Source organism: Polypterus senegalus, chromosome 9, assembly GCF_016835505.1.
Source record: "Polypterus senegalus isolate Bchr_013 chromosome 9, ASM1683550v1, whole genome shotgun sequence".
Taxonomy (NCBI): domain Eukaryota; kingdom Metazoa; phylum Chordata; class Cladistia; order Polypteriformes; family Polypteridae; genus Polypterus; species Polypterus senegalus.
Genome location: NC_053162.1, coordinates 125,717,731 through 125,743,959, shown reverse-complemented (window position 1 = coordinate 125,743,959; position 26,229 = coordinate 125,717,731). Strand labels below are relative to the sequence as shown.

Sequence of the window (26,229 nt, the reverse complement as noted above, 5' to 3'; positions counted from 1 at the left end):
CTGTTAAGACAATGTTTATTTGTTGGTCTCTTTTCCTTCAGATTTGTTGTTGATTTACTCTATTTTCATTTAAAATTACAGGAGATCCATTTTAATTCAAAATTAAAAAAATAAATAGGGTTAGGGTTCTGTGTCTGAAGCTCTACATATAGTCTGTGAATATGTTATCTTCATAATTATCTGCAAGATATTGTATATAATGTCTGGTGCAGTAATAATGTTTTCACAACATGTGTGTTAATACCATTTGAATGCACATCATTTGTGTCCCACCCTGGTCTATTTGTAGTATCACATTTGCGTCTTGCTTAAGTTATGGTTTTTGAAACCTATTTCTGAGTAACAGAGTAAATCTCTATATCTATACCAAGATATCCTATCATAAGTTTAATTGTAAACCCATATTTGGTAACACTTTAGTTTAGATATTTTAAAAAATGCATCTATTACTTCATAACACCTATAAAGCATTAGTAAAGTCTTTATTCATCTCTGCATTGTGACCTACTAACCAAACTTAACTTTGGAGTGGTCTGAGGTGGGTTAACAGGGGCACATTTCGCTTGATATTACTTATCATTACATATTATTATATACATGTAAGACTTGTAAATGCTTAATATTATTAAGTTATACACTGCACAGAGATGAGTAACCTATCTACTGATACTTTATAAGTGCTATGAATACAAAAACATGTCTTTGCTAAAGTCTTGTTACGTAAGAGTAAATGAGTAATAGATACATTTTTACAGTATCTAAGCTAAATTGTTACCCCAAATTTTTACTTCCTTGAAGCTGTAAGCAGTAACTTCTGGAAGAAATATAGGGAATATTGCATTCTTACACAAAACTGTATTTACTGAAAGTAATCCATTACACAAAAATCACTTATGTTGTTACTATTCAGCATTGGTGCATTGATGAAATCAATATAGGAATGCAACAAATTGTATAAACCGGGGAAACTATTGAATCCGTTTTGTTTATTTGAACAACTCAGTTATCCCATTATGTGATCCAGGACCTTATCTATAATGTGCTCAGTATGTTCATTCACCTTATGCTTCTGCAGCTTATTCTAAATTTCCATGTTTATGTGAAAAGCTATTTCCTGAGTTCTGTCTTCTTTATACTTCCCCTAATTTTTACAGGTATCTTAGATACATAAAGATTTTTGGCCTCAGCCAGCGTTGTTCAAAGATGAAGTGCAAGATTTTATCATGCCAGCATTAGTAAAATATGAAAAACTTCAACTGTTTCATAATAGCAGTTAGCCATCATTTATTAGTAGGGTGAAGTCAGTTAGTGTTCTGACATCAGGGGGCTCAAGAGTAAAAGCAAGCATATAATTCACATTGCGTGCACACAAACAAATTCAGATGCACAAAACCACACGCACTACCGCTCCATAAATCCTGGTCAGCGTAAAGTGTAACTTACATGCACTTGCCTGACCGTCAACCCCGACTCCTCCTAAAATTATACCACTTTGAATGTGCATAGCAAAAGCTTCTTCGGGGGGGGGGGTTTAACATCTGTGGTGCTCTTTCTTGGCATTAAACCATACTGATGCTCACTAATCATCACCTCCCTTCTTAACTTAGCTTCTACTACTCTTTCCTATAACTTCATTCTGTGGCTCATCAATTTTATCCCTACTTATGCCTAAAAATCGATATCAGTACACTCCGTCTCCACTCCACTCCTCAGACATCCTCTCACTTTCCAAGGTCGCATTAAAGAATATGGTTAAAAACTCTACAGCCAGCTCCCCTAAACACCTCCATGCTTCCACAGGTGTATCATCTGGACCAACGGCCTTTCCATTCTTCATCCTTTTTCATAGGTGTCCTTACTTCCTCCTTACTAATCTGTTTTACTTTCTAATTCATTATCTCCTATCATCCAACCTTCTTTATCTCTCATTCTCTTCATTCATCAGCCTATCAAAGTACTCTTTCCATCTGTTCAATACACTTTCCTCGCTTGTGAGTACATTTCCATTTTTATCCTTTATCACCCTAAACTGCAGCACATCGTTCCCAGCTTGGTCCCTCTGTCTAGCCATTTGGTATAGGGCTTTTCTCCCTCCTTAGTGTACAACCTCTCATACAACACATCATACGCCTTTATCCTTCATCATCTCTCTCTTCACCTTACACCTTATCTCCTTTTCCGTGTCTATTTTCTGCATCTCTGTTGCAATCCAGCTCTTCTTCTCAAACCTCTTTCTCCGTATACTCTCCACCTTCCACATTCCACCACCAGATTTCCTTTTCCTCCTTCCTCTGTCCAGATGTCACACCAAGTACCCTTCTAACTGTCACCCTTACTACTTCTGCTGTAGTTGTCCAGCTATCTGATAACTCTTCACTGTCACCCAGTGCCTGTCTTACCTTCACCCTGAACTCAACCTTCCTTTTTCAATGTCCACCATTTTATTCTTGGCTCTGCATCTCCAATGTCATCCTACAGACCATCATCCTATGCTGCCTATGTTTTTTCCTGTTACTACTTTGCAGTCTCCAATCTCCTTTAGACTGACCCTCCTGCATATGGTATAATCTATGTGTGTACATCTTCCTTGACTCTTGTATATCACCCTATGTGCCTCCCTCTTCTTAAAATACATATTCACCAAAGCCATGCCCATCCTATTTGTAAAATCCACAACCATCTAACCTTCTGCATTCCTCTTCTTCATACCTTTTCTTAACCTCCTCATCTCCTCTGTTCCCTTCACTAACATGTCTGTTGAAATCCTCTCCAATCACCAATCTCTCTCCCTTGGGTACATTCTCCACCACTTCATCCAACTCACTCCACAAATAATTTTTCTCATCCATCACACACCCAACTTGTGGGGCATATGCTCTAACAACATTCATCATCGCACTTTCAATTTCCAGCTTGATAATCATTACTCTTTCTGACACCCCTTTTACCTCCAAAACACTCCTGACATACTGTTCCTTCAGAATAACCCCTACCCCATTTCTCCTCCCATCCCACTGGATGTTATGTTAGGTACAAAATAACTTATTTATATTATTATTTCAAAATGTTAAACAAAAAAAAAAGATACATGAAAATGTTGTCCTACTGCCTGAGACGTTTGCCTCATTGCTGGCCCTGGATGTAACAATATTTTCAACATGTTAAACAGGCCACATTAATTGTAAAGATTAACATGTTAACATATATATTATATATATAGTGACAGATGGCTGGGGTCATTTCCTGCCAGCAGGAAGCAGATAGGCACTGCCTCCCCCAGAGTGGTAGATGGCAGCTGAGTTGCAGCAGTATCTCAGATTCCCACAGGTTTACAGGGGAGTTGGAGTTCAGCACAACCCTTTTGGATTCCGTGGGTGCCACCAGAGGGTGCTGCGGGAGTGTCAGAGTCCTATTACAATGGGCTTCCACCACACCTGGGAGTACTTCCGGATAATGCTGATGGGCCACCTGAAGTGCTCCCAGGTGCAGCATAAAAAGGACCACCTCACTTCACTCAGGGAGCCAGAGTCTGGTGGAAGAGGACAAGCTTTCTGCAGGAGGGGTAAAAGAAAAGAAGTCAATGTGCAGACTGCCGCTTTAATTGTGCTCTACTTTTGGTACTGTGCATCAGGAAACAAAAGAAAAGCATTTCTTCCTTGTAAGTAAAGCCTGTGTGTTGCTGGACTTGTACCTAGTGTGTGTTTGTGTCGGATTTGGGGAGCTGGTGCTTCCCCTGGCGGCCACAAGTCGGCAGGATTTTTGGCATTCTGCAAGGCACAAGCACAAACACATGCCAGCATAGCAGCATGTGCTGAAACCGCCGACAAGGAGGAATAGAAGCATTGCCCACCCACTCGTGATGGAAAAAAGGAGGCTCAGGCATGGAGCAAAGGCAGCTAAGGGCCAGGTGCACGCCATCATCCACAGCAAGGAAGCCAACGTGCTGAGCAATATGCCTGTCTTGTTGAATGAAGCTCCAGATGAGGGGTCCAGCAAGAGGTAAGTGCAGGACACAGGACTGTTAAGTCCTGCAAATGTTTTATGTCTTGTATATGCATATATCTCCCAGATGAAGGAAGCCAGGATGTGCAGTTATGCCTGTTATACATCCCTGACAAAGAAGATGATGACAGCCCAGTTTTGGATAACTGGAGTAGAGGAAACTTCACCCTGCTATTTGCCCAGGGAAGTCATGAGACCTGCCACAAGGACCCAAAGGATGTCCGGAACAGAGGGTGGCCCTTGAAGTGCCTGTAGCTTCAACCGGGAACCAAGTTTTCACAAAGGGAGGAGGGGGCATTGAGTAAACGTGCCAGAGTTCTTCTGGTCAAAAGGGAAAGGCAAAGTCAGCTGGCTTACTTGAGGCCTACTCCAACCCTTCAGGTATCCCAACTGAGCAGGCATAGGAGAGGCCCATGTCACTTGGACTGCAGCTGGTGGGGAGGGAGGACCGAAATGTAAGTCCACCACTATCTGAAACAACTAACAGTGTGTTTGATGTACGGGAAATGGAGAGGATGCACCAGCCAGTCTGCTTTTTATTATAGATACTGGACAGTTTAAAGAGCATGATAGAAGGCTTGGAAAGGATGGCTGAAGTGCTGTTGGAGAGGGTTGCAACTTAGGGTCAGACTCCCTTCCTGGCATGATGCAGAGTTTCAAGTGAGTGACACTGGTACCGGAACACTGCTTTATCGGAAAGATGCCAAGTAGCCACCGTTCTGACAGTGGATGTGGGTGTGATGACCGACTGTCTGGCAGTTAGATAAGAAGACATTGACCTGGACGAGATGGAGCAGCTTTCTGATGCTGGAATCCAGACTCCCCAGTCCCCCACCAAAGCAGCGGCGGTCGCATGCAAATCAAAAGGGGTGCAGGCAGTGTGTTGTCCCTCTTTATGCCATAGAGAGACCCAGAATATGGCTGCGCCCCAGAGAACAAAGGAGACTTGTAAGAAATAAAACGGGTCTCCATACATTGCAGAGCATGAGCCTGTGCGCTCATGTGAGGTGGAGGACCTTTCTCCACAGATGAAGAGAGATGAGCTGACCTAGGCTGGGTGTAAGGCGGAGCAAGAGTTCCCATACTACTTCTAGTCCCTCAGGTTGTGGACAGAAGGGAGGAAGCAATTGTACTATAAATGTTGCTGGCTGGATCATGGATGAAGGTGCTGCCCATAACAGATGTGGGAACATGGCATTGGCACAGCGTATTCCCATCTTACTCTTGTTTATATATTACAGGGTGGAACTATGGACCAGTCAATGTTAATCGTTCCTCCTGGAGGTGGACAGCCCTCGTGGGACAGGACTCTTTGCCTCACAAGGACAGCTGAGGGAGAAGCTGAGGGTAAGGATGTATGACAGATGGCCAGGGCCCTTACCTGGCAGAGATGCCTTTTTAAAGGAAGGACCGGGGGAGCAGATATGCACAGGGCACTGCCTCCCCCAGAGAGGTAGATGACAGCTCTGCTGAATTGCAGCAGTGCACCAGACTTCCACAGGCTGCCATTAGAGTTGAAGTTTGGCACAGTCCTGATGGGTTCCATGGGGGCCGCCGGGGGAGCTGCAGAATTCTACTTTGTTGGGCTTTCACCACACCTGGTGGTGCTTTCGGACCTCACTTACAAGTCACATGAAGTATTTCCAGGTGGAGGTGTGCCCAGGTGACCACAATATATAAAGTGCCAGAGAGGAAGGACAGGCATCCTGACTAGGATGAAGGATGATTTCTTTCCCTAATGGGAGGCCATAGTGGAAAGACAGTGAGAGTCAAGACTTGACTGGGATGGAACACCTTGCATCCTTGATCCCAACAGGGAGAGAAGTATGATGGATGGACTGGGCCATTGTAAGTGCCAGGTGCAGTTCATTCCCATCCACGACAGGTGGCAGTTTTCTTCAGGGTTGAACCCAGTTAAGACACCTGCAGGGTGGCATGGAAATTAGAATTCCAGAAATGCAATCCTGTTGGGGTCTTTGTGTGTTGCTAGAGGGGTCTTGCTGGGGAAGGACTGCCCCTGTTTCCACATGCCCCAAAGGTGCTCTGGATGACCAAGGATGTGATACCAGAAGTAATCTCAGATCCGATTTAAAGGGAAGCTCATGGCCTCACCATCGGTCAGTCAAAGTCAGGAGGCAACAGGCAAAACCTGCCTACTTGTGTGAATTTTGGGCTGAATTCTTTTGAATCTATAAGCACCAGTGGTAGAATAATCTTACATAATATTTTAAATTATTAGGAAAGTTAAATCTGGATCCTTAGCAGTTTTGACTAATTAATAAAAATATTTCTCTAGTATAGATTTCTTCTAATTGTACTGAAGATAAAGGCACAATAAGGCTATCGGACAAGTTCCTTAAAACATTAGTCTTTCTCGCTTTTTCATTTCTTTAAATAACAGAATAGAATACTGAAAGACAATTCAATAATTTAAATAACATAGAAACTACAATAATACTTTTCAAAGACAAGCCATCAAACTCAACCCTCAACTACCACTCAAATAAAAGAGCTATATGACATAGTTACATAGATAAAATAGAAAATGAAATAGAAAAGTTCAGTTCAGGTTCAACACCGCACAAGCCCTGTTGGGCATAGTCTATGCGAGCTCCTACTCCTCAATGGAACTGCACTATTACCACATCTCCATTGTCTGATTGTTAGGCGACTTGACTTCTCTATGGTTTCTGTGAACACCTTTGCGTAACCTTTCACTTTCACAACAGTATTTACAGAAGTTTTTGTGATCTGTTATCACATTTTAGTTGAATAATCTGCAAACACTGTAAAACAAAAATCCACATTTTTTTTAAATTACTGTTTACCAAAATCTCTAGTCAATAGCATCATTACTATATCAGGTTCCAAATTGTCTCTAGCCACATCCATTTACTGCCTCCATAGTTCTTATGGACTCTTTTCTTTCAGCTCAATATAAGTAAGAGTTGAACTTAACATATAAATGAGCATTTAAGTGATGTTTCCAAAAAAGTCATTACAACCAGTTTAAATTTCATTTTCCAATTCACTGCCAAATGTTGATCAAGTGGCATCACTGACTCTCTCTCATCATCTCAGTGTTCATAAGGCCTCAAGTAGGAGTTCAGCTGAAACAAAGTACATTTATATGTCTTCATACATTCAAACAGCTGGCTCTTGTTGATTTACCACTTTGGTGCATTTTAATATATAGCAAATCATAAAGATGTCTGATGATTAGAGCAGAAAAGATTCTTTAGTTTCTAATAATAGTTATGGCATTTTCCATTATCTGATAAAAACACAGCACAAGCCTATATAGCCTAATAAATCTGTCAAACTGACATTTAAACCGTTGGTGCTGATTATATATATATATAAGTCCTGATTTTATGGTAATTAGTATGTTAGTCCTTTCAAAAAAAAAGTTAACTGATAAAATGTTTTATGTGTTTGTGTTCACACAACTATTAGCATATAATAGGCACAGTGGTTAAATAAATTTTAGAATCACAAAATAAAACACAGTTAAGCTCCTAGCCACACCTAGCTATATTTTAAAGTTAGGTAATATAACACATAAAACATTAACCTTACATGTACATATAGGTGTTTTATCCAACTACAATACAAATTTAAATAATATTTAAAAACACACACACACACACACACATCCAGTTGTCCAATCAATGTAAGTAAATTTCTGCACAGAACTTACCCAAAGGACGGCATGCCTGTAAAGTGTACTCTGCCCAGACTGTGTAGTTTAATCTCTATGTATCTGAAATGATTAACATATGCTGGAGATAAATATATTTTCCCTCTCTGTTTTCTTACTTACTACCTTTATGTATTTATTAATGCACCCTTTCCTGTATACTAGTTCTTTATTTGTGCTTCTTCACTTGTTCCCTCTCACTTTCAGGACATAATCTGACAATACCTCTTTCAGAGTATCAAGCTTGCTTTGTTTATTTTATTTATTCTTTTTTTGCCACCATCCACTTCCTGGAGTGAAAATGAGGCCTGGTAAGTCATGTGATCAGTGTTAGTAGCAGTCAATAGATTGTTGGTTCAGTAGTGTCTGTGAAAGTATTTGACAATAGTTCTTTCTCTTTAGAAACAGTATAAAAGTGATGTGGATTAGTAAACATAAAGAAATGTAAAATACAATGAATCAGGTAAACAATACATTTTATATGTAATTTAACCATTTCATCACATTGAGACTAGGTTTTCTGTGTTTTTCTATTTGTAAATCTCCATTTTGGGATTCTAAAATCAGTAATGCTGTGTCTTTTGCCTTAATCATTTAACCTTTTACTATACTATACAATGTCAGTTTGGAACTACAATCAGTTTTTAGTCTACTTCAGGCAAGCTGATTCTTAAAATTAACCATATTGAACTTACAGCCCTCCACCATTATTTTTAAAACATTACATAATTTCTTTAAGTCCATCCTCTTACCACTCTCTGAAATGAAATTTTTGATACCAAGAGTGTCCTCAAATATTTACTTTTTCATGCTTGAGCCATTTTTTTTTTGCTTTGGTCCTTTGAAAAGGACTATTATTCAGCTTAAAAGAGGATTTTCTCCAAAGCTTCAGTTTTCTCAACCAGCCAGATCAACCTGCCTTGCAATGTTTTTCCAGAACGGTACTCCATTCATTTCTCTTTTAATTAGTCCACTTTCTGCTAATGGAAACATTCCCACAGGATGATGCTGATGCCCTAACACTTTTATCCAGCATCACTCAAAATAAAGACATTCAACCATTTAAATGTAGTTGTATTCTGTGCATTTTACTACTTGATTAGTATGTGCTTCCTTGTGTCATTCAGTGTGTTTTTTTATTAGTTTTTTAAACCCCATTCAAAAGATACCAAATGTAAAATTGAACTATGTTTTCAAAAAATTACAAATAGACTTTTATCTTGATTATTTCTTAGGACCTCCTACAAACCAACCCACAAAGAGACAATTACCACCAATTCTCTCAAAATTCATTACACCCCTGATTGACTAATTAAATATTAATTTACAGACACATTTCATTTTCAAGAATACAAAAGAGTAAAGAAAAAGACAACAAATAAAGGAAGTATATATAGTATTAAACTAAATTGATACAAATTAACAAATATTAAAATATTAATTAGCAAAAGAGCAGATATGTAAAAAAAAAGAAACAAAACATTACTTATCTTCTGACCTAAAACTCCTAGATCCAAAACAGTACTCTAAATCCAAATTTGTAAAATTCAATATAATAGATTATCAAAAACCAAAAATCTTTAACCACAGACCTGAAGGCACAATCCGTACATCAAAACTAAAATAAATAAAAAAAAATGTTTTAAAAAAAGTACCAGCCAGAAAAGTACTAGCACTTGAACTTTAATTTAACTTCTTATGAAGGGGCAACTAGAAAAGGTAAAAACAGAAACAAATAAAGAATCCCTCAGAAGTTTACTGAGTCTTAAGACTACCTTTTTATTAAAGCATAGATGGCTGTGCCATAAACATGCAACAACACCTAAGGATCTTGTGATCATTGGAGGCTCTTAAAGAAAAAAGGAAAAACAACTAACAATGAAGAGAAACTTAAAAGGAAAGGAAATCAAAACAGAAAGATAAAAAGGAACTATCAGCAGAGCTCTACAAGCATCGTGACAACATGAATGTTAGTTGTTCATAATATAAAATTACGGTGTGAAGTAAAGCTCACTTACAGTACATGTTTGAAACTTCAAAGTTATGGAAAAGTAAAGAAGTACAATTTTTACTTATTGTAATTGTGACAAAATATGAACTTTGGTATTTTTTAAAACAAGTTAGAAAATGTAAACATGGCATAATATTCAGGTGTGTTCTTGGATTGAGTTAATGATTATGAAATTTGGAGCATTTTCAATTTTTTATTTACTTCATTAAAGAGACATTTTTGTTTATTAAATATTTTGTAACAGGGTGCATGTAACATGGTAGAGATCTGCTCAGATTGTAGCACCACCATGAGAAGCTATTGGATGTGTAAAATTGGAAAAAGCTGTATACAGACATGCTGCACTAGACAAAGTAACTCTCAAGTTAAATTGAAACAGCAAACTAATCTGTAACTGAAGTCACAGAGAATATTTCTCTGTTGTTTAAAGATAAACAATGTGCAAAATAGTTGTTTAGGGAAGGATGGATTTAATTGTCATATTCATTGATTATTAACATATTTACATAAAATGTGGCCTTTAAAAATGTTTGAGGGAAAAATGCATTTTATTTAATATTTCTTTTAGTAACATTTTATAAGGCAGGTCAGGCCCAATTAACTCCACTCATGAAATTGGTATTAACGTTCCGGCATTACATATACTATGTACACCTGATGTTTGCTATTTTAATATACCACATGCCACATATAACAACAACAACAACAATACTTCAAGTGAAACCTGTGAGGCTTTTGCTGTATTTTTTAATCAAAAAATTAATGATATTAGAAATAATATAGTACATCTCCCCAATACTGAACCACTTAAACCCCGGTACTCCATTTTAAACAAATTAAATTCTTTCACCAGGATAGATTTACATGATTTATATAAAATAATTTCTCAACTGAGACCCTCCACCTGCATCCTCGACCCAATACCAACAAGGTTTTTCAAAGAAGTATCGGGCGTGCTAATTGATAGTATTCTTGACATAGTAAACTCATCATTAAATATGGGAGTCTTCCCAGACTGTCTTAAGAATGCTGTAGTTAAACCCCTGCTCAAGAAAAATAATCTTGACTCCTCTGCTTTTGAAAATTTTAGACCTATTTCTAACATGCCTTTCTTAAGCAAAATTCTACAGAATTTATTCATTATGCAGCTTAATGCCCACCTCAATAAACATGCTATTCTTGATAAGTTTCAGTCGGGTTTCAGAACAAATTACAGTGCAGAAACTGCACCCATTAAAGTAGTAAATGACTTGCGGGTAAATGCAGACAGAGGCCGTTTACCTGTTCTCATCCTCTTAGATCTGAGTGCTGCATTCGAAACCATTGATCACAATATTCTTAGAAATCACCTTAGTCAAGGGGTGGGCCTCTCTGGCAGTGTCTTAAATTGGTTTGAATCGTACCTGGCAGGTAGAAAATTCTTTGTAAGTTGTGGTAATTATACTTCAAAGACCCATGATATTCTATATGGTATTCCACAAAGCTCTATCCTGGGTCCGCTGCACTTTTCAATTTACATGCTTCTGTTAGGTCAGATTATCTCAGGGCATAACACGAGCTACCATAGTATGCTGATGACACACAACTGTACTTTTCAATTGTGCCTGACGACCCCGACTCTCCTGATTTACTGACACAATGTCTTACTTGTGTTTCTGAATGGATGAGTAGTAATTTTCTGAAACTAAATAAAGAGAAAACTGAAATTTTAGTGATTGGCAATAATGGATCTAATGACGTTATTAGAAATAAACTAGATTTATTAGGATTAAAAGTCAAGACAGAGTTAAAGAATTTAGGGGTAACTATTGACTCTGACCTGAATTTTAAATCACATATTAATCAGATTACTAGGACAGCATTTTTCCACTTAAGAAATATAGCAAAAGTTAGACCTCTTATATCATTGAAAGATGCTGAGAAATTAATCCACGCTTTTGATTTCAGTTGACTAGATTACTGTAACACTCTCCTCTCAGGACTACCCAAAAAAGACATAAATCAATTGCAACTATTGCAGAATGCAGCTGCTAGAATCTTACCTAGGAAAAGAAAATCTGAGCACATCTCTTCAGTTTTGATGTCACTGCATTGGTTACCTGTGTTATTTAGAATTGACTTTAAAATCCTGCTTATAGCTTACAATGCCTTAAACAATCTCGCTCCTTCTTATATTTCGGAATGATTTACACCTTACACTCCAAATCATAACTTTAGATCTTCAAATGAGTGTCTGCTTAGAATTCCAAGAGCTAAACTTAAAAGAAGTGGTGTGGCGGCTTTCTGCTGTTATGCACCAAAAATCTGGAATAGCTTTCCAATAGGAATTCGCCAGGCTAAAAAACTGCAAAAAACACATTACTTTAACATGGCTTTCTCATAGCTTCATCTTAGTTTAATCCTGATGCTCTTTATATTCAATTAATTATCATTATTATTCATGGTATTCATATTCAAAATCCATACTAACCCCTACTTTCTCTTCTGTTCTTTTCCCAGTTTTCTGGGGTGGCGACCTGCGCCACCACCATCTGATCAAAGCACCGTGATGTCCCTACATTGATGGATTAAGTTCCACATGACCGTCATCATCAAGTTCTTCCATGAGAACCCTGAATACAATGAGGACTGATCATTTATGTCAGGTAGAATGCCTAGAGGGGGCTGGGCGGTCTCATAGCCTGGAACCCCTGCAGATTTTATTTTTTTTTCCAGCCGTCTGGAGTTTTTTTGTTTTTTCTATCCTCCCTGGCCATCGGACCTTACTTTTAGTCTTTGTTAATTAGTGTTCCCTTATTTTAATTCTTATTTATTTTGTCTTTTTTCTCTTTCTTCATCATGTAAAGCACTTTGAGCTGCATTATTTGTATGAAAATGTGCTATATAAATAAATGTTGTTGTTCTGCTGTTACAGAATTCCATCCAAGGCTGTTTATTGTATTTTACCTTTAGCTGACATTTTAGACTCTATCTCCTTATGACCCTGCACTGAAAAAATTTGTTTAAGAAAATAGAATGATGATGACAATGATAAAATAAATTTGCAAATGGAAGATGATTCTGGTAACGTAGTTAAGGTGGAACATTTGTTTATGAAACTTTTGTGGGGAATGCATCCAGGAAGAAGTAAACTGAAATACAATACGTTTATTTATGTATTTGTTTCTTTCTTTCTTTGTTCATTTGTTTGCTCCATTTTTTTACCATCCATTTAGTTATTTTTAGTTCAGTAAACACAACTTTTTTTGTATACTTCATCCTCCTTGGTATTATGATTTTAGCAGGAATAATACAATAATCTCCAATACTGTTTACAGTTTCTATCTATCTATCTATCTATCTATCTATCTATCTATCTATCTATCTATCTATCTATCTATCTATCTATCTATCTATCTATCTATCTATCGGTCATTCACAGTCATCAGCAATTATTATTAGGATATTCCTAATTTCTCACCTCAAGTTGCACTTCTTTTCAACTGCCCAACTGAATAATGGAATGAGATTACCATTGATGCATCAGTAAAGAAGATATTTTTCTGATTATTTCTTATCACAATATTTTTATTTAAGTTTATGAATCAAATAACCCAGCCACAGGGGATGCACAATCCAGTGTCTTTCTTTGTAACCGGTCCAAAGTCTGGCTAAATGGAGATGGTTGCATCAGGAAGGGCATCCGGTGTAATAGTTTGCCAGATGAACATGCAGACAACAATAGATTTCCACACCAGATCAGTCAAGTCCTGTGTTAACAACGACCGTCACCAGTACTATAAGCCAACAGGGTGCTGGCTGAAATTGGGCTGTTGTTGGCTGAAGAAGGAGAAGAAGAGGGGGAGACATGACCAGAGGAGAGAGGAGAGAAGGAAGGTAAAGAGACTGGAACTGAGGGTAGGAACGTTGAATGTTGGCAGTATGACTGGTAAGGGGAGAGAGTTAGCCGATATGATGGAGAGAAGGAAGGTTGATATATTGTGCGTGAAAGAGACTAAATGGAAGGGTAGTAAGGCCAGGTGTATCGGAGGTGGATTCAAATTGTTCTATCATGGTACGGATGGGAGGAGAAATGAGGTAGGGGTTATTCTGAAGGAACAATATGTCAAGAGTGTTTTGGAAGTTAAAAAAAATTGTCAGACAGAGTAATGATTATGAACCGGGAAATTGAAGGTGTGATGTTGGGTGTGCGATGCAGGAGAAAGAAGATTTTTGGAATGAGTTGGATGAAGTGATGGACAGTGTACCCAAAGGACAGAAAGTGGTGATTGGAGTGGATTTTAATGGACATTTCGGTGAATAAATATTTTAAGAAGAGGAGGAACATAGGGTGATGTACAAGAGTGGAGGAAGATGCACACAGGTAGAATATATCCTATGCAGAAGAGTCAATCTGAAGGAGATTAAAGACTGCAAAGTGGTGACAGTGGAAAGTGTAGTTAGACAGCATAGGGTGGTGGTCTGTAGGATGATGTTGGAGATCAGGAGGAGGAGGAGAGTGAGGGCAAATCAAATGGTGGAAGTTGTAAGGTTGAGTTTAGGGAGGAGGTAAGACAGGCCCTAGGTGGCAATGAAGAGTTACCAGACAACTGGGCAACTACTGCAGTAGTAGTAAGGGTGACAGCAAGAATGGTGCTTGGCGTGACATCTGGACAGAGAAAGTTGGAAAAGGAAATCTGGTGGTGGAATGGGGAAGTACAGGAGAGTATACAGAAGAAGTGGATGGTGAAAAAGAAGTGGGATAGTCAGAGAGATTCAGAAAGTAGACAAGTGTACAAAGAGATAAGGTGCAAGGTAAAGAGAGAAGTGGCGAAGGCTAAAGAAAAGCTGTATAATGAGTTGAATGAGAGGTTGGACATTAAGGAGGGAGAAAAAGACCTGTAATGATTAACTAGACAGAGGGACCAAACTGAAAAAGATGTGCAGCAGGTTAGGGTGATAAAGGATAAACATGGAAACATACAAGTGAGGAGGGTGTGTTGAGGAGATGGAAAGAGTACTTTGAGAGGCTGATGAATGAAGAGAAAGAGAGAGAGAAGGTTGGATGATGTGGAGATAATGAATCAGGAAGTGCAACGGATTAGGAAGGAGGAAGTAAAGACTGCTATGAAGAGGATGAAGAACGGAAAGGCCGTTGGTCCAGATGACATACCTGCGGAAGCATGGAGGTGTTTAGGAGAGATGGCAGTGGAGTTTTTAACCAGATCGTTTAATGGAATTTTGGAAACTTAGAGTATGCCTGAGGAATGGAGAAGAAGTGTACTGGTACCGATATTTAAGAATAACGGGGTTGTGCAGAGCTGTAGTAACTATAGGCGGATAAAACTGGTGAGCAACAGCGTGAAGTTATGGGATAGAGTAGTGGAAGCTAGGTTAAGAAGGGAGGTGTGATTAGTGTGCAGCAGTATGGATCAGTGCCAAGAAAGGACACAACAGATGCAATGTTTGCTCTGAGGGTGTTGATGGAGAAGTATAGAAGAGGCTAGAAGGGGTTGCATTGCGTTTTTGTAGACCTGGAGAAAGCATATGACAGGGTGCCTTGAGAGGAGCTTTGTTATCGTATGAGGAAGTTGGGAGTAGCAGAGAAGTATGTAAGAGTTGTACAAGATATGTATGAGGGAAGTGTGACAGTGGTGAGGTCTGTGGTAGGAGTGATGGATGCATTCAACATGAAGGTGGGATTACATAAGGGATTGGGTCTGAGCCCTTCCTTATTTGCAGTGGTGATGGACAGGTTGACAGATGAGATTAGATGACATTGTGATCTGTAGCGAGAGTAGGAAGCAGGTTGAGGAGACTCTAGAGAGGTGGAGATATGTTCTTTAGAGGAGAGGAATGAAGGTCATTAGGAACAAGACAGAACACGTGTGTGAATGAGAGGAAGGTCAGTGGAATGGTGAGGATGCACAGAGTAGAGTTGGCAAAGGTGGATGAGTTTAAATATTTCGGATCAGCAGTACAGAGTAACAGGGATAGTGGAAGACAGGTGAAAAAGAGTGTTGGCATGGTGGAGTAGGTGGAGAAGAGTGTCAGGAGTAATTTCTGACAGATGGGTATCAGCAAGATTGAAAGAGACGGTCTATAGGATAGTAGTGAGACCAGCTCTTTTATATGGGTTCGAGACGGTGGCACTGACCAGAAAGCAGAAGGCAGAGCTAGAGGTGGCAGAGTTAAAGATGCAAAGATTTGCATTGGGTGTGAGAAGGATGGATTAGAAATGAGTACATTTATTGGGTCAGCGCAAGTTGGATGATTGGGAGACAAAGTCAGAGAGGCGAGATTGCATTGGTTTGGACATGTGCAGAGGAGAGGTGCTGGGTATATAGGGAAAAGGATGTTAAAAATAGAGCTGCCAGTGAATAATGCTAACTTTTGCAACTTTTAAATTTACACCAGCTGTTACAGACTCAAATAAATCAAATGTATGTTTTTATTCTATAACAGTAATAATAATAACCCTTTTACCACTCAAAACAGTTAATGCATGAAAAATCCAGGACTGAATCTGCAACCTTTCGATTTAGAGACAGCAATTCTTACCTTTGCACCAACCAAGCAGACATTTATTTGTGTGTGTGTGTGTTTGTCGTACCTTATCCCAAATTGTTTTACTTTGGGTAAATTCTAGAAAAAAAGTTCACTTGTTTTGTTATATCTGTGTCTTTTATGAAAGTGTTTATTTGATATTTGGATTTCAGTCTTCACATATTATACGCTTCATGTCAGCATTCTGCCAATTATTAGTAGACCATGAAAAAAGTTTCTGTTCTAGTCATGTGTTCAACATTTCTTGCCTCGCACCTCCTGTCATCCTACATTTACCCAGAAGACACAGAACACACATTAAATGTATCTATTCATAATAATTATATGTTATTTACCCTATACAATTCAAGGCATCTCACACCCAGATAAACAGACTTGAGCTGGGTGAAGGTGGTGTACAAATAAAGCTGTGTCGGTGGGGGGATGGGATAGCAGGCTGCCTACTGTTGATTGACACATTTGCACAACAGGAGGAGGTGCAAGGAAATTTAAGGTGCCACTGGATTATGAGTTTTTTCATAGGCTTTAGGGATTCTAGTGTTAAAGTTCCAAAATAGCAAAATGCCTTGCAAAAGGAAGAAACCATGAAAATCCCAGCACATAGACACAATCAAATGAGGAATCCCTATAAAAAGAAATATTTATTGAGCGAAAATAGAAATTCACAAAAAAGCACTCAAAAGCAGCAAAAAGAGAGTTGCGTTAAAGACAATTCTAGGAAACCAAATACCAATACATAGTCCAATAGAAAAATCCAAAGATCAGAGCAGAAAATAGTGAAAAACCTAAAATTAAAGAATAAACAACTGTACGTACAAAAGGCTCCACAAAATTTCAGTGATTCATTACCTGATATGCTTTTCTTCGATCTATACTAATAAAAGGCAAAGCCCTCACTGACTCACTGACTCACTCATCACTAATTCTCCAACTTCCCGTGTAGGTAGAAGGCTGAAATTTGGCAGGCTTATTCCTTACAGGTTACTTACAAAAGTTAAGCAAGTTTAATTTCGAAATTGTACATGTAACGGTCATAACTGAATCCTACTTACGTACTTATATACGCCCTTAGCCTGCAGCCGTGTGAGGCAGAGTTGCGCCCCCCATTCCAATGCCTCCCACGTAATTGGGTGCCTGCCCATATAAGGCTGTCCATAGCTCCGGTCTCTTCATTCCCTTCCTTGCTTCGCTGCAGTATTCATGTCTCCTTGCTGATAACTGCAGCCTTTTTATTTAATCCACGGCTTCTCTGCTGTTTTATTGTTTGTTTATTATGCTTATAGTTATTGTGTAGGTGTTTTAGGCTTAGTTTACATTGTTCAGGTACCCATTTCTTTTACCTTTCCAACCATACTCCCATTAACATGTCTATCGAGGTGATCACCATCGATCAAAGAACTGTCACTTACCGAGTGGTTTCCATGCCCGGAGATGCCGCCTGCCTTTTACATTCTCTGTGTTACGTATTGCACGGCCATATCAGGCGGATATCCGGAGGAATATTGTGTCATATATATTGAATGACTGGGACAGGTTCAAGGTGTGGACTGATGATGGGACAGGAGATAATTATACAACACAGGAGCACTATAAGAGTGAAATGCTTAAGCCCTTCACCTATGCTTCTGCATGTGAGTTGATGGCTGCCGCTGAATTGTTCGTTTTTCGCTTTCAAGTGTACCGAAATGGCCAAATATTTTACACCTTTGGACAACCACCAATGCCTCTTAAACATCTTAGATTCACAGGTGACGATTTCAGTAGTGGACACTTTGATGTTTATGAATGTTTCAACTCTCAAAAGCTGGATGCGAAGTTATTGATGAAGCCGGTTGTATGCTTACAACGCTTTACAGATGCAGAATGTCACTTCAACACAAGTCCTGCAAATGCTAACGTAATTGAAACAAACCATGAAACTCAAACCGATTATGACAGCAGCAATCCAAGCTGTGAGAAAACAGTAAAAAGGAGGCATGTCAGATGTCGTGGTACATTTTCTGATGCAGCTAGACGCAAACAACTTCGTGACACTGTTGCTAAAAACTCGCAGGCAAATCCACAAGTTCATAAACATGCTGCTGCTAAATACTCACAAGCAAATCCACAAGTTCATAGAGACGCTGTCGCTAAATACTCGCAGGCAAATCCACAAGTTCATAGAGACCCTGTCACTAAATACTCGCAGGCAGATCCACAAGTTCATAGACACGCTGCCGCTAAATTTTCGCAGGCAAATCCACAACTTAACACCGGGAATTCCTGTTAAACATATCAGATTCACGAGTACCGATTTGGGTAGTGAACACTTCGATGAATGAAACCTGTTATCTTTACAATGGCTGACAAACACGGAATGTAACTTGAACACATCACGTCCTCCAAATACGAACCTGATTGAAAGAAATAATGATAATTGAATCCTTGATGACAGCAACACTCATAACGGTCACAAAACAATTACATTGATAATCATGTTACGGTATTTTTAAAATGTTTCCTTTTCTTTTTCATAACTTCTTTAATGGTGGCGATCGATTGACTTCTACACCGGCGTTCGTTTGTCTCTGTCTAACGCCAGCCTACAGCCCAAATTGTAGTTTGTGTGTTAACCTGTGGAGGCAGTGTCGGGAACTGGATATGAAAGCCCTTGTCGTTTTATTTGAGGTGCCTCCTTTCAATATGAACCATTTTGCTATGTTAGATATTAATCTTCTTGTTTTAAAAATACTCATAATACGGCGACGTAGGGAGAGAAAAAATCGCAGCCGCTACTGGGTTCATCCTCTGACTACATAACGTCGGGTTAAAGGAAGTTTTTTTGTGCTTTATGAAGAAATGCGAAAATTTCCGCGCGTTTTTTAATTACTGTTGGATGTCGGTTTCCACTTTTGATTGTCTGCTGCAGCTGGTGCAATGCCACATTGCATGCCGATCAACCAATATGCGACTTGGTGTTAGCCCCGAAGAGAGACTACTTGTCACTTTGAGGTAAGGAAACAGTAGTCGAGTGTGCGCTTAAACCGGTGTTATGCACTGAAATGCCCTCCTGCCATGGATTGCCCCCCCTACATAATCGTTATCAAATATTATATTAGAACATAAATTAATAGGTTCATGGTTTACAAATTACATGAGACAATAAAATAAAATAAGCAATATGAAAATATATATCCGGTCCTCCGAAGCGTAAAATAAACGCGCAGAAAACGAACTAGAAGTGGTTTCCTTGCGTTCGTTGGGTTTTGAACGCCAAGAAAAAGCTACATGCAATGTTTTTTTGATGCCGTATAAACGCGCTGCCGGACTCTCATTGACTCCTACGTGTAGAAAACACTCGGCGCTTGATCCGCGCTCACCGGACGCTAGGAACGCAAAGAAAACGCTCAATTTTAACGCCCGTGTGAACAAGGCTTAACACACTATTTCTCCGCTGCGAAGAGCGGGTATTTTGCTAGTTAGTAATAAATTAAAAATTAATTACATTGATGCAAGTATGCTGTGGATAAACCTTTTTATTATATTTGTCTGTAAAGTTGTGTCTGTGGTCTTGGGTGCTATAACACTAGTGGTCACAAATGGCATTAACTAAATTTCAGATTGACAGAAACTACTTTATAACTTATGAAATAAAATTTATGTGATTTATTTGTCCTTAAGTTGAACAAATTCAAAAATGCTGTTGCAGCTGGTAGCCTTACAGTTTTAATATTTGTAAACTTCATATTTTTTACAGTGGCACTTTTTTGCTTAAAAAGAAATCTTTTATAGCTAGACCTGATGTTATTTTTGAAGAGTTAAGTGGATAGGTCAGATGAGCTTTGTTGAACGGTTTGTTCTCATCTAAGGTAGCTTACAACAACACAATCATAATTTTATCATGCAGCTTCATAAATCCTAAACATATAATTTAAATTTAGGCTCCTGAAGTAACCTGACTAGCCTAATTTAAACAAAAAATTCATTGAGGTTGAAATGTAATGTTTATTTTTAAACATTTACTTCCTGTGCCGCATATCTTTGCCAATGAATGCAAAGAATGCAATATCATCATCCAATCAATTATGGAGATGAACTCAATCATTTTTATGATAAAGTTCGGAACTTTTTCTGGTCACATAGACCCAAGTAAAGAAAGTGTACAGCATAGGGCTCAGTACAGTACTCTCTTTGTTGCCTTTTCTGAGGAGAGGTAGAGATGATGTGATCCTGCCCATCAGCATGTGCAAAGGTCTACCATTTAGGAAGTCCAAAGCCCAATTGCAAAAGGGTGACACTCTAACTCTCAAGTATAGACATTTGGTGATCACTCTTGAAGGTGTGGCAGTGTTAAACTCTAATATTAAATCTGTAAACAATACTCAAGTATAGCAGTTTTCAGTGTTAGGATTGCATGAAGTGCAAGAGATGCAGTATGCTCCACTGATTAAAAAAATAACAAGCTTAATGTGATCCAAAATACCAGGGATGCTATGCTTACTATGCTACAGTAGCAGCCTCTTATTTCATCACAACTGGAGTGAGTACTCCCATATAAGGTCTTACAAATTAATTACTAATGCTAACATTTGTTACATCACCTAAATAACATCATTTATTTACATTTTCTGCCAGTCAGAAACAACAAAACAACAAAACAGAGTCTTCCAATACTGAAAGAAATTAATTTATTTTTGTTTAATTTTACAATGCAACTATGGGAACCTCTTAGTTTATTCATCAAGAAAAGTACTGTATGTCATCCAATTACTATATGCCAAAGTCCAAAACAGGATATCTTATCTTATGCAAATATTAAAGGTGAAAAGTCAGACAAAAACAGAAGCAATGTCAGGTGCATAGGATGTAGACATAATCACTCAGAAATAGAAAGATAGAAGAAAGAGAAGGCTAACATGTAAAGGTAAAGGATAAGATCAGGAAATGTAAATTCTAAAAATGGTCTAGCTTTTCTTTCTAGTTAAATACTCTTATTTTTATTTTCTGCTACTACTAACTAACTTTCCCTTTTTCTAACTTATTCTTTCTTTTTGTTTTCTATCGGTTGACTTACCTCTTTCGTTTTGCAAGGAAAGGCTCAAGATGGCTATAATGTCCCATTTTTATGGATGTGAACGACAGGTGCTTTTAATTAGACACAGAACCATTGCAATCAGAATTTATTACTTTTTAAAATGTGAGTACTTCAGATACCAAAAAATGCAATTTTTACCTATATTGTTCATAGCCAAAAGTTTGTGGACACCTGATCTTCAAACATATTTGAGCTTGTTGGATATTCCATTCCAAAACCAGAGACATTAATTTGGAGTTGTCAAAACCCCCATGGGACTATAAAAGCTTAACTTCTTCTGGGGAGACTTTCTGCAAGAATGTCGCCTGTATGTCGGTGAAAATGTATGCCCTAAAGCTAAAAGAGCATTTGTGAGGACTGGTACAGATGTGGGATGAGAAAATATGACTCACAATCTGCATTCCAATTCCTAGCAAAGGTGTTCAATAGGGCTGTGGTAAGGGCTTTGCTCATTCTACTCGAGTTCCTCTATGTCATAATGGACACAATCATATGGGAACAGAAAAGGGCCTTCCCAAAACTGCTTCCACAATGTTGGGAGCAAACAATTTCCTAAAATGACTTGGTATGCTGTGACATTAATAAGATCCTTCACTGGAATCAAGTGTGCCTATTCATAACTCTATTATTCCTCCTCCACCAAACTTTACAGTGGGCACTATGCATTCTGGAAGGTAGCATTCTATTGGCATCTGCCAATGTGAGAAGTGTGATTCATCACGTCAGAGAGCATTTTTCTATGGCTCCAGAGTCCAATAACAGCAAGCTTTACACCTCTTCAAGCAACATTTTGCACTGCTTATAGTGATCTTAGGCTTGTATGCAGCTGGTCAATCATGGAAACCCATTTCAGGAAGCTCCCATTGCACAATTTGTGTGCTGATGTTGTTTACAGAGGAAGTTTTGATTTCTGTTGAGAGTGATACAAAGCAAATTTAATGCGCTCTGTGCTTCAGCACTTCCTCTGTCAGTTTACGTGGTTTTCCACTTTACAACTGAGCTTTTATTGCTCCTAGGTGATTACACTTCATTATAATATCATTTACCGTTGATCAGGCCAGATATAGCAGAGCAGAAATTTCAGATTCTGACTAGTTGTAAAAGTGGCATTTAAAGAGGGTGTCATTTTCAAAGTCACTGAGCTTCTTAGTATGACCCATTCTACTTCCAGTGTTTGTCAAAACAGACTGCATGGCTATGTGCTTGATTTTATGTGCGATTTAACAATGGGTGCAGTTGAAACACCTGAACTCAATTGTTTGGAGGGGTTTCCACATATATTTGGCCATACAGTGTAGCCACTACAATACATTCATATCAGAGGTTCAATATGCAGTTAAGTATGCAAACTGACGTAGATCAAGGTGAGTGTCAGTGATGGATTTTAGCTAGGAAAACATAAGATATTTGAATATTTTCATAACCACCGATGTCATAGCAACTGGTCTATAGTCATTAAGTACAAGTTCCTTCTTGGGAAATGGAATGATATTGTCTACCTTTAAGCAGTCCAGAACTTTGCCCAGCTGCAGGGAGATGTTGAATATGTCAGTGAAGACATGGTGCTAACTGGTCGACGCAATGTCCAAGAGTACCAGGTGAGACTCCATCAGGGCCAACTGCTTTCCTTTTCTTGCTCCACAAAAGTAAAGGATGGTGTAGAATGAGAGTGGGAAAGGGAAGTGGAAGAAAGAATTGGATTTCAATGAAGTTGGGACGGTGACACTGAATTGGTTGTGAAGGGAAGAGAAGGGGACTGTTGATATAGAAGGCAGAGGGTCAAAGTCCAAGCAGGAGCTCATGTTCTTATCAAACTGGCAATAAAATTAATTTAGCTGATTAGACAGTATGGGGGAGGATAAGGCTTAGGAGTACTTCTGCCTGTAGTTTTAAAGTTTTTTCATAGATCTCCATACTGCCTGGCTGCTACTGCTAAAGCCTTTCTCCAGTTGATCTTCATAAGTGGCTTTTCCACTTCTCAGAGCTTTATTAAACTACTTCCTTGAAGATCAATATGCATATCTTTTCCCAGACCTGTATGCCTGGTCCTTAGCAGCCCTGAGAACCCTCAACTCTTTGGTGAATAATTGCTTGTCATTGTTGCATCTCACAATGGTCTTCCAACAGCCTCAGGCTGTTACAGTTTTCAATTATAGCTGGGAACATGCAAAATCATGGCATGGTCAGAAAAACAAAGAGGTGCACAGGAGAAATGGCGAAATTCCCCTCTAATGTTGGTGTAAAAGTGATCCAATGTTCTGCCCTCTTGTGTGGGGCAGTTGATCAGTTGTTGGTATCTGGGCAGATTGTCTTTCATGTTACTGTTTCCGATGGGAGTGTTAGCTCCTTGGAAATATGTTCTTTTATATTGTGGCGTTTTAATAAACCTATATTTAAATAATTATAAATAATAACGGCGATATCCCTCTTTTCAGCGATAGGCGGTGACAAAGTCACAGAAAAGACAGAATATGCTTAGCTTGTTTAATGCGGCTCATGTTGCTGTACAGACAGGAGAAACAGGCCAGTTTCATTTCACCTAGGACTTCTTTGGGGACTTGATCGTTTAGAAACTGCTCTTTTTTTGTCACAACAGAGGTGGATTTTGGACCAATCTTTTTCGCCCACACAGTTTCTCAAAGTTGGCAAAGCTCCAGCTTCTTTTATATTGTTTTCTACACGACCAAGCTCCCATTACATTTCCAAACAAGGCAGACAATTTCGTGCTGAACATCAAACAGTCGGTTCAAATGACACTTAGTCCTTTTTAGGGTTTACAACACAGCTTTCCAGCTGTCCCTGTCTGTCTTTATGCTCTGCTTGGCCCAGCAATTCTAAATGCTGACACTCTATGCTAAATCTGGCTCAGCTCTTTATGGCATGTTACACAGAAAAAGAATGAAAAATACATATAAAAAGATCTAAAACAGATACAGTGACACAATTATGACAAACTTATTATAACAGTTACTGTGGTTAAAATCCCCCATAATGAAAATGACAGAACTGGGGAATATATTTTCCAAATGAAGAATATCATCAGTTAGCAACTGTTGTGCCAATTCAGCATTTGCATCAGGAGGAATGTAAATACCAATCAGTATAACAGAATGAAATTGCCTAGGTAGATAGAACGGCTTGCAATGAATAACAAGAGCTTCTAAATCAGCAGAAGAAAAGGAAAGAATTTTGGACACATCCCTGCACCAGCTGTTGGTTATAAAACATGCACATGCCACCACCTTGTGATTTGCCACAAAGTCCACTGTTACCGTTCACTCTAAATAGCTGATATCCAGTAATTTGAACAGCGTAGTCCGGTAGATCCCAGTTAAGCCACGTTTCCATAAAATAGAACGCACTATGGGCGGCATTCCTGAAGATAGACAGAGAAAATCTCCCTTATCGTAAACAAACATTGGAAATAAATCCAATGGAACTGTATGTTCAAAAGCTCTTCACGAGTAAAAGTACTGTAATTCTTGTTGTTGACAAAAACCCACGTTAACCACTCAATATACATACAGAACGAGCACACCAGAAAACCGGAGCAGCTTACGTGTCTTTTTCTGTTATCCTGGGCATTATGGCTCCAAAACAGATCATGAACAAGATGAAAAAGCCCAAGGGAAAAATGAACAGTCATTCATTTGAGTGTTAAAATAGTTTAGGTAGTAACTAGGCTAGTCTAGTTAAACTACTTTATTAAACATTATTAAGGTTTGTTTTAATGACTGATGTTATAATTAAATCAATTCTCTCAATTTTCATGTAGTTCAGGGTCATTTGATTAAAAATGGGGGAAATTTCTGGGGCCGAGAAAGCTTAAAAATGTTTTCCATTTAAATTAATTTTATGAGTGTATGTGTTATAAAAATCCACTTTACAAAGAAATTTTCAGAAATGATTTAGCCATTTATTAAGGATGGGGAGTCTGTATACCTCTCTTATTAGTGGCTATCCCACTGAATTAGGATGCAATTATTAAGGTGTCTCCTCATGCTATATATCACTGATTCCAGTTGCAGTTAGAGAAGGTAAGAAGGTAATCATAATTATTTCAGGTTTGTAAGAACATTTGTTTACTATATACTACATATAAATTGGGGGTGTTGGGGATGTTATGGTGATGCAGTGGTAGTGCTGCAACACCTTGCAACAAGGAGACTGGGATGCTCATGTTTTCAAGCTTGCATGATACCTTCACATTTGCAAGGGTTACCTCTGAGTTCTCCAGTTTCCTAACACAGTCAAAGCAACACCAGTTAGATGGACTGGCAAGTAATGGCCTAGTAATGGCCAAATAATAATACATCTCAATTGTTCACAGTTTTATTTTTTGGGCCTGTCCAAATATCAGGCATAGATGCTTGAAGCAGCCAAACCTCTGACAACATCATTTTATTTGTATCTGATTTCTTTTGGATTTCTCAGATTTATAAGACATACATGGTATTTTTCAAGATTAAGTTATTTTTTTCAAAACTATTGGTATCCATTAATTTGCCATGGTAAATTGTGTTCTAAAGTGAAACATTGTTTTATAAATTTTTTTTAAATTCTGTAGACGTTCTTACAGTTTAAAATAGTCTATGTATCCTAAGAGAAGGATAGGTCACCACTGAGATAAACTGATTAAGTTAAGTTTCAATGGAAATATAGGGGCAGGTCATAAACATTATATTCACTGCAGATTTTCTTTTGTTTTTGTGAGTGTTTGCTTTTAAATAAGTTTGAATTGATTTTTATATTAAATTTTAGGTTAATTTTGTTTGGCTCTTTTATTTGTGTTTCATAGCTGACTACTACGCCACTGACTATTAAGTGTGCTTAGCAGTCCTAGTGGTATTGAATGAATCATAAAATATTTAATTGCTTCCTATCTAGGGAAAATTA

The 26,229-nt window shown here is 38.4% G+C and overlaps 1 protein-coding gene across 2 annotated transcripts in view; it reads right to left on the bottom strand.

The window, feature by feature from the left end:
* ptpn6 (protein tyrosine phosphatase non-receptor type 6) overlaps positions 1–7,920 on the bottom strand; it is a 175,928-nt gene extending 168,008 nt beyond the window's left edge. For both annotated transcript variants that reach the window (XM_039763759.1, XM_039763760.1), the window contains exon 1: positions 7,703–7,920. In XM_039763759.1, the coding sequence (XP_039619693.1) occupies positions 7,703–7,716 (14 nt within the window). In that variant the 5' untranslated portion in view covers positions 7,717–7,920. The remainder of the gene's footprint in view (positions 1–7,702) is intronic.
* Positions 7,921–26,229: the final 18,309 nt, after the last annotated feature.